We start from the raw sequence: 9351 nt of genomic DNA on the forward strand, positions 1-9351 counted from the left end.
GCGCGATCTCGGCTCACCGCAACCTCCGCCTCCTGGGTTCAGGCAATTCTCTTGCCTCAGCCTCCTGAGTAGCTGGGATTACAGGCACGCGCCACCATGCCCAGCTAATTTTTTGTATTTTTAGTAGAGACGAGGTTTCACCATGTTGACCAGGATGGTCTCGATCTCTTGACCTCGTGATCCACCCGCCTTGGCCTCCCAAAGTGCTGGGATTACAGGCGTGAGCCACCGCGCCCGGCCATTAGCTTTTATTTTAAAGAATAATTGTATGATAAAATTTTGGACATTGGAAATTAAATCCACATAATTTAGTTTCATAATTCTTGACATGATGGAAGTCTTCAGATTATTAAAACTACTTGGTAGCTATTAAAAGATACATAGCTATTAAAAGGTACATAATCTAGCTTAGAACTTTGAGGCTAGAAAGTATATCCCTTTATATAAGAGAGAGAAAGAAGTAGAATTTTATCAGATACCCATTCTGAAGGTCACATATATCTGTAGACAATACATTTCATGGTATTAGACATATAAAAGGTGTGTGCAATTTCTTTTAGTGATTAGAATGTTTTGTAAAATCTGATTCTTAATATCCTTAGTTATTGAATCAAATGGATGGATTTGATACTCTACATAGAGTTAAAATGATCATGGCTACAAACAGACCGGATACACTGGATCCTGCTTTGCTGCGTCCAGGAAGATTAGATAGAAAAATACGTGAGTTAAGCTTCTTTACCTACTATTCATTTCCCTTTGTGTCCATTTCTCTTACCATACTTCACCTTCCACTGTATTTTAAAAAAATAAAACTGAACTATAAAATAATTTTTTATTTTCAGATATTGATTTGCCAAATGAACAAGCAAGATTAGACATACTGAAAATCCATGCAGGTCCCATTACAAAGCATGGTGAAATAGGTAAGGAAGTAATCTATTTTTTTTTCTTTTTTTTTTTTTTTTTTGAGACAGAGTCTCGTTCTGTCGCCAGGTGCCAGGCTGGAGTGCAGTGGTGCGATCTTGGCTCACTGCAACCTCTGCCTCCCGGGTTCAAGCAATTCTCCTGCCTCAGCCTCCTGAGTAGCTGGGACTACAGGCGCACGCCAACACGCCCAGCTAATTTTTTTTTTTTAGTAGAGACGGGGTTTCATGTTGGCCAGGATGGTCTCGATCTCTTGACCTCGTGATCTGCCCACCTCGGCCTCCCAAAGTGCTGGGATTACAGGCGTGAGCCACTGTGCCTGGCCGGAAGACATCTATTTTATATGTATTCACATTTGGTAAATGAAGAAAAATACTATTAGATACTATTGATAGTTTCCCAAATCTGGTTTTAAATTTAGCAAATGTGGTTTTAAATTCTGCAAATAGTTGTTGAGCATCCACTATATGCTAGGAACTATTGTTTAAGTGTTTTGTAAGGGCTGATGATATAGCAAGGAACAAAACAGATTTCTACCATTAGAGAACTTATATTCTTGTTAGGAAAAAACAGATAAAGTAAGTAAAACAAAGTATAACAGATGGTGATAAGTGCTATGAAGAAAAATAAAGCAGGAAAGTGGAGGCGGGTATGGTAGCTCACTTCTGTAATCCTAATGCTTTGGGAAGCCAAGGCAAAAGGATTGCTTGAGGCCAGGAGTTTGAGGTTGCAGAGAGCTATGCTCATGTGACTGCACTCCAGTTTGGCAAGACCCTGTTTCAAGGGGGGAAAAAAAGGAAATTAGGGAAATGCCAGGAGCAGGCATGAAGATGTACATTTTTAAATGATGGGAGGATTGGCACAGGGAAGGCCTTACCAAGAAGGTGATTTATTTTTTAGAGACAGGGTCTCACCCTGTAGCCCGGGCTGGAGTGCAGTGATATGATCCCAGCTCACTGCAGTTTCTGCCTCCGAAGCTCAAATGGTCCTCACACTTCAGCCTCCTGATTAGCAGGGACTACAGGCAAACACCACGAACCCTGGCTTATTTTTTTGTAGAAATGGGGTTTTGCCATGTTGCCTAGGCTGATCTTGAACTGCTGGGCTCAAGCAATCTGCCCACCTCGGCCACTCAAAGTGCTAGGATAACAGGCGTGTGCCACTGTACCTGGTCTGTTTTTTGTTTTAACTAATTCCTGTAAAATGCTGACAATAGGTCAGATAAAGAGTTCTCAGAGTAGACCTTTGGATTTAACTATGTGGAGGTCATTGGTAATCTTGTCAAAGGTAGCTTCTTGGTAATGGTGGAGGTAAAAGCCTATTCCAGATGGTTTCAGAGAGATTGAGAGGGAGAGGCATTGAGTTTAGACATTTATTTTAAGAGTTCTGCATAGAGACAGAAGAAGTGGAAGGGAAATGCAGATGAGGATTTGGCAGAGTTTTCTTTAAGATGGAAGAGTTTATAGCCGGGTGTGGTGGCTCATGCCTGTAATCCCATCACTTTGGGAGGCTGAGGCGGGTAGATTAGGATGTTAGGAGTTCGAGACCAACCTGACCAACATGGTGAAACCCTGTCTCTATTAAAAATACAAAAATTAGCTGGGTGTGGTGGCACATGCCTGTAATCTTAGCTACTCAGGAGGCTGAGGCAGGAGAATCGCTTGAACCCGGGAGGCGGAGATTGCAGTGAGCTGCGATCACGCCACTACATTCCAGCCTGGGCGACAGAGTGAGTCTCCATTGCCCAGGATGGAATTCAGCAAATTCAGCAAATAGCTATTGAGTTAAATTACTGAATAGCTGTTTGCTGAATTTAACTCTTAATTATTTGCTCTGTCAAAAAAAAATTTTTTTAGAAAGAAGATGGAAGAGTTTATAATAACACTTTAAAAAAAAAAAAAACATATATAATGCTGTTGGGAATGATCTAGGAGAAAAAGAAATTGATAATGTTCTTGAAGAGGGATTGACCCTATATATATATGTGCACTTTTCATTTATGAGATTGGAGGAAAGGTAGTATGTAGACGCTGATGATGACAGGTTCTCAGATAGTACAGGAACTTGTAGAAGTGTTTTTTTCTGAATGCTTCTGTTTTCTCAGTGAAATAAAATGCATGTTCAGAATGAAGATAGGAAAGTATTCTTAGAGATTTGAGGACAGAAGAGAAGGTATAAAGTCATTATCTATGGAAATCATGGCTTGTGAACCAAATTCTGCCTGCCTTGTGTTTTTGGAAACAAAGTTTTGTTGTAACCCCAGCATGCTCATTTATTTATCTGTTGTCTATGGCTGCTTTCCTACTGTAATAGCAGAGTTGAATAGTTATAACAGAAACCATATGGCCTGCAAAGCATAAGGTATTTACTATCTGGCCCTTTATGTAAAAATTTTGCTGACTTCCAGACCAGGGAAATCTAGTATAATTTCCAGGCAGCCTTAAAAACTCTTTAGAAGTTAATGGTCCAAAATAATGACAAATAGCTGATCGTTGCCTTTCACTGTCTTCATTGCTCCTATTAGAGGGTTTTGAGCTGGAAAGACTGAACAAAGGATGTAAATGTATAGGTTTCTTCCACAAATACTGAGCTCTTCCTTGATGCCAGATACTATCTATGCTAGCCTTGGGAATTCTTGCTCTCAGGAAGCTTTCAATGAACTTAAACCTGACAATTCATGAATTATGTGTGTGATTTCAAATAGAAATTGACATGCCCTATATTGTCTGACCAAAGAGTGTATCATCAAAGTTATTCACACTGTAGTAGCCTGTGCTGTCTTATTTCTCTTCCTATTCTGTGTCAGATCCATTTCTGCTACGCTAAACCTACAGCTGTTTGATTCATGTCTGTTATGTGAGTGGGTGGAGAACTCACTTTATTACTGCTACCATAGATCTGGTACTTCACCACTTGAATCTTGCACAGAAACCAGAAAAGCTAGCTAACGCCTGTTGTAGCATTTAAAAATTCCATATGACAAAATTATGTATGATTACATTTCAGTTTTGCTATACTTTATATTTGGCTTGTGTGATTAAAGTAAACAAAGTAAATTCCATTGTTATAATTGGTTTTGACTGTTACAGGTTTATTCAAATTAAAGATTTGGTTGCACTTTTGATGAGAGTCATAGCTTGACAGGTATCTGGAGTTCACATGTGCATAGCTGTTTCATTGTGTAAGAATAGTTTAAGGGCCGGGTGCGGTGACTCACACCTGTAATCCCAGCAGTTTGGGAGGCTGAGGCGGGCAGATCACCTGAGGTCAGGAGTTCGAGACCAGCCTGGCTAACATGGTGAAACCCCATTTCTACTAAAAATATAAAAAATTAGCTGAGCATGGTGGTGCACGCCTGTAATCCCAGCTACTCGGGAGGCTGAGGCAGGAGAATTGCTTGAACCCAGGAGGTGGAGGTTGCAGTGAGCTGAGATGGTGCCATTTGGCACCATAGCCCTCCATTTGGGGCAACAAGAGCAAAATTCCGTATTTAAAAAAATAGGTTAAGATACTTTCAGATTTTGGTGATATTTTCTGTTTTTAAAGTTTCGAGGGTGTGTCTAATTCTGCTTAGTGCTGGTTTATTTAACGGAAGTCTTAGTTTTGGGATATTAATATTGTGGAATGTTAACAGAGGTGATGTCTAGCTGATCAAATTCATAGTGAGCTCTTCAGTTTAAATTTTCCATATGGGCATAAATCAAGTAAAGGTCTAATTTTAAAAACTAATTTCCAGTATTTTTTCTAAACAGATTATGAAGCAATTGTGAAGCTTTCAGATGGCTTTAATGGAGCAGACCTGAGAAATGTTTGTACTGAAGCAGGTAAGGGTTTAAAGTGCAGTTTAACTATTGATTTTGATTTTTAAAATTTGCTAAAACTGTTTTGAGTTTGTCCGAAAGCAGAGCGTAGATTTTGTAAGGATTTGAGTTCATGGTTTTTTTTTTAGGAATTGATTCCAGGAACAGGAGAAGCAGGGTAAGTAAGATGGAAAGAGGGAAAGCTAACGTGAGGGTGCACTACTGAGGTAGCTGCTGTAGGAAAGCGGGGTTAGATCTCACAGAAACAAGGCCGGGCGCGGTGGCTCAAGCCTGTAATCCCAGCACTTTGGGAGGCCGAGGCGGGTGGATCACGAGGTCAAGAGATCGAGACCATCCTGGTCAACACGGTGAAACCCCGTCTCTACTAAAAATACAAAAAATTAGCTGGGCATGGTGGCGCGTGCCTGTAATCCCAGCTACTCAGGAGGCTGAGGCAGGAGAATTGCCTGAACTGAGGAGGCGGAGGTTGCGGTGAGCCGAGATCCCGCCATTGCACTCCAGTCTGGGTAACAAGAGCGAAACTCCGTCCCAAAAAAAAAAAAAAAAAAGATCTCACAGAAACATGCAGAATGTCTTCCAGGATCACCCAGCTGAAAGTTGGGAGACTAGAACATTTATTTACCAGTACTCATCCCTCACTGATTGAGTTTTGCCCTTGGTGGTGTTAACTCCTTTGCACTTCTAGATGCCTTAGGGCAGAATGTGGAAGGAGAGGCATGTAATAGAACACTGGCCCCCTGAAGTAAGTCTGAGGCTGTATAGAACTGTTTACCACACCTGTGGCCAGAGTTAGAATGGGCAGCACCAGAGGTATCTGCTGCAAAATGGATCATGTATGTTGTCTGATACTAGTCTATGAGCAGTGTTTTGAAAGATTTATGAATTATGTGATCATGTCATTTGTGTAAAATGTAGTATTTAAATATTCTGTGTTGTGTGATACTATTTTTTTTTCACATCTACGTTGTATATAAAAATTGTATGGCCGGGCGCGGTGGCTCACGCGTGTAATCCCAGCACTTTGGGAGGCCGAGGCGGGTGGATCACGAGGTCAAGAGATCGAGACCATCCTGGTCAACATGGTGAAACCCCGTCTCTACTAAAAATACAAAAAAATTAGCTGGGCATGGTGGCGCGTGCCTGTAATCCCAGCTACTCAGGAGGCTGAGGCAGGAGAATTGCCTGAACCCAGGAGGCGGAGGTTGCGATGAGCCGAGATCGCGCCATTGCACTCCATCCTTGGTAACAGGAACGAAACTCCGTCTCAAAAAAAGAAAAAAAAAAAATTGTATGATGCTATCTTTATTTCCAGACCCAAGTACCTTTAATACCCTGCGTAGAATCATTTAGCTTTTGTCTTCCATATGGAATCTTTAAATAGAAAAAAATAAATTTCTATTGTATAGTTACTGACTTTATACATTGTAGATTTTTAGAATATGTGATTTCCTCTTGCTTTTCATATTATATTTAGCCTTAGTAAATTCAACACATGGTATTTAAAGTGGCTGCTCAGGGAGGGTTTCCCAGTACAAGTATCTTGATGGGTCAATATCTGCATCAAAAATATGCAAGTCAGATGCTTCGTTCAGGTCTAGAAATGCTGTCAATACAAATCAGGGTGAATCATGCTCACAGAGCCTTATCAATAAACAAACCGATTCAGAGGTAAACTGTCATATAGCTTGAACTAGTTAGAGTAATTTATGACATTCTCTTTCCAAAATGTAAGCCAGACCAAATTATTACCAGAAGATTTCTTTGGTTAGATTGCAATCCAAATGAAAGCTGTGCGGTGAATGTAAAGACTATCAGTTATATGCTTTTTTTCTTACATATTTTTACAAATTTACCTTTAGTTATTGCAAGTGAGCTATAACTTCTGTGTGAATTAAAATTTTAGTTTTTTAACTAGGGGGCACATTCACATCTGGAGACATAATGAAATTTTTATTTGCATTTTTATTAGAGTTCAGGCCTTTTTTGTTAACATTTTTCTGTAAGTTAAAATACACTTGATTGAACTACAGTTGCCCTTTTTGTTCAGGTCCTGGCATTATCTTTTTTGGATTAGAACGTATCTCTGTTTTATTTTTCCTTTTGAGATGCAGTCTCATTCTGGCCCAGATTAGAGTGCAGTGGCATGATCACTACTCCCTGTAGCCCAGACTTGATCATTTCTCTTTTATCTCCCAGTAGCTGGGACTACGTGTGTGCACCACCACGGCCAGCTAGTTTTTGTATTTTTTGTAGAGATGGGTTTCACCATGTTGCCCAGGCTGGTCTCAAATTCTTGGGCCCAAGTAATCCACCCACCTGGGTCTCCCAAACTACTGGGATTACAGGTGGAAGCTAGCAGGCCTGGCCACGCCTCTCTTTTGCATATTTATTCATTCACTAAAGTGATTTGGAAACAGCCATGTATGCAAGGTTTACAAAAATAAATTACCTAATTTCACTGTAGCTTTCTAAACAAGTTTTTGAAATTTTGTTATTTTTAAAAAAATTAGTCATTTCCATTCACTTGGAGGACAACATAGAACGTTTCCTTTTGTGGAAATCTAGAAAGAAGACAGGAAATAATCCTTGAAATCTGCTATTCTAACTCCTTCATTTTATATAAATGAAAATTCAATACAGGCAGATCCTCAATGGAAATATTACAATTCATTTATTTAGTTGATAGTGATAACCTTATAAGTTTTAGTTTATCATGAGTTAGGATTGTCTCAAAACCAGGGACCCATATCCATGACACAACTAATGTGTAAAAAACTATGTAGAAAGAAACTTTTACCCTTTTGTCAAATAGTATTTGAGAAGTTACTTATCAAAAATTTGAAGGAAAAAATTGAGTTGTGATACTCAAATATGAATTAAATAGAATATCAATTTGTATATAAATTAGGTCAATTTTAATACATGAATAATGACTCTGATTTTTGCTAAAACCCGCTGTTGGCTTTCTGTATAATTCCCTATTCTCAAAGTTTTTGATTTTTTTTTTTTTTTTTTTTTTGGAGACAGAGTCTCAGTCTGTCCCCAGGCTGGAGTACAGTGGTGCCATCTTGGGTCACTGCAACCTCTGCCTTCCGGGTTCAAATGATTCTCCTGCCTCAGCCAGCTGAGTAGCCAGGACTACAGGCGCTGCGCCACATGCCCAGCTAAGTTTTGTATTTTTAGTAGAGACGAGGTTTCACCATTTTGGCCAGGATGGTCTTGATCTCTTGACCTCGTGATTCGCCCACCTTGGCCTCCCAAAGTGCTGGGATTACAGGCATAAGCCACCGTGTCTGGCCAAAGTTTTCGATTATTAACAAAGAATGTCTATCAAACTTAAGATTTTTTTTTCCTATAAGTGTGCACCTTCAGCAAATTGCTTACTGTCAAATTACGCTTAAAATGTGTATGTGTTGTTGGTAGTTTTGGTTTGCTTTGGTTTCTTATGCTTGTTTTTATTAAGAGCTACAATTGGATACAGGGACTATTTGAGCTGGATTTTACTTTATTTTTTTTTTGAGAGGGAGTCTCACTCTGTCACCCAGACTGGAGTACAGTGGCGCAATCTTGGCTCACTGCAACCTCCACTTCCTGGGTTCAAGCTATTCTCCTGCCTCAGCCTCCTGAATAGCTGGGATAACAGGTGCCCACCACTCTGCCCAGCTAATTTTTGTGTTTTTAGTAGAGATAGGGTTTCACCATGTTGGCCAGGCTGGTCTTGAACTCCTGACTCCAGGTGATCTGCCCGCCTTGGCCTCCCAAAGTGTTGGGATTACAGGTGTAAGCCACTGTGCCCAGCCTTGAACCAGATTGTAAATATTCGCATAATGGTCTCACCCGTTTTTGTTTTGGAAAATAATCACACCACAGCTGTGGAGTTTAATTGAAGAAAGATAGTGGTTTCTAGCAAATTAGAACTGGCTTAGAAGTAATAAACCTAAGCTTCACATTTATTCCATAGAAATATATTGTTTTAATTATAATGAACATATAATTCACATGGGATATATAGCAGTCATGTTGTTTTATTCTCCACAGGTATGTTTGCAATTCGTGCTGATCATGATTTTGTAGTACAGGAAGACTTCATGAAAGCAGTCAGAAAAGTGGCTGATTCTAAGAAGCTAGAGTCTAAATTGGACTACAAACCTGTGTAATTTACTGTAAGATTTTTGATGGCTGCATGACAGATGTTGGCTTAATGTAAAAATAAAATTAAAGAAAATAATGTATGTATTGGCAATGATGTCATTAAAAATGTATGAATAAAAATATGTCTGAGTAACATAAAAATTAGTAACTCAACTTTTAAAATACAGAATAAATTTGTATGTTAATATTGCATTTATTGCAGCAAGTTACAAAGGAAGAGTGTGTTGAAGCCTTTCGTATTTGCTGTGTGAGCATTTTATAAAACATTGAAAGTGGTTTGAGATAGTGGTATAAGAAAGCATTTCTTATGACTTATTTTGTATCATTTGTTTTCTTTATCTAAAAAGTTGAATAAAATCTGTTTGATTTGGTTCTCTTACATATATATTCTTGTCTTGTCTTGCCTTTTTTTTTTTTTTTTTTTTTTTTTTTTTTTTTTTTTTTTTTTTTT

The 9351-nt window shown here is 39.1% G+C and overlaps 1 protein-coding gene across 2 annotated transcripts in view; it reads left to right on the forward strand.

Annotated features, from left to right (window-relative positions):
* PSMC6 (proteasome 26S subunit, ATPase 6) overlaps positions 1 to 9283 on the forward strand; it is a 22643-nt gene extending 13360 nt beyond the window's left edge. Inside the window, exons 11-14 of one of the 2 annotated variants that reach the window (XM_032251078.1) lie at positions 603 to 723; positions 846 to 926; positions 4680 to 4751; positions 8787 to 9283. In XM_032251078.1, coding sequence (XP_032106969.1) covers positions 603 to 723; positions 846 to 926; positions 4680 to 4751; positions 8787 to 8905 — 393 coding nt within the window. In that variant the 3' untranslated portion in view covers positions 8906 to 9283. The remainder of the gene's footprint in view (positions 1 to 602; positions 724 to 845; positions 927 to 4679; positions 4752 to 8786) is intronic. The other variant, XM_032251079.1, reaches the window with a different exon arrangement.
* The last annotated feature ends 68 nt before the right edge of the window (positions 9284 to 9351 follow it).

Source organism: Sapajus apella, unplaced genomic scaffold (genome assembly GCF_009761245.1).
Source record: "Sapajus apella isolate SASKATOON/1434 unplaced genomic scaffold, GSC_monkey_1.0 scaffold74, whole genome shotgun sequence".
In the NCBI taxonomy this organism is placed as follows: domain Eukaryota; kingdom Metazoa; phylum Chordata; class Mammalia; order Primates; family Cebidae; genus Sapajus; species Sapajus apella.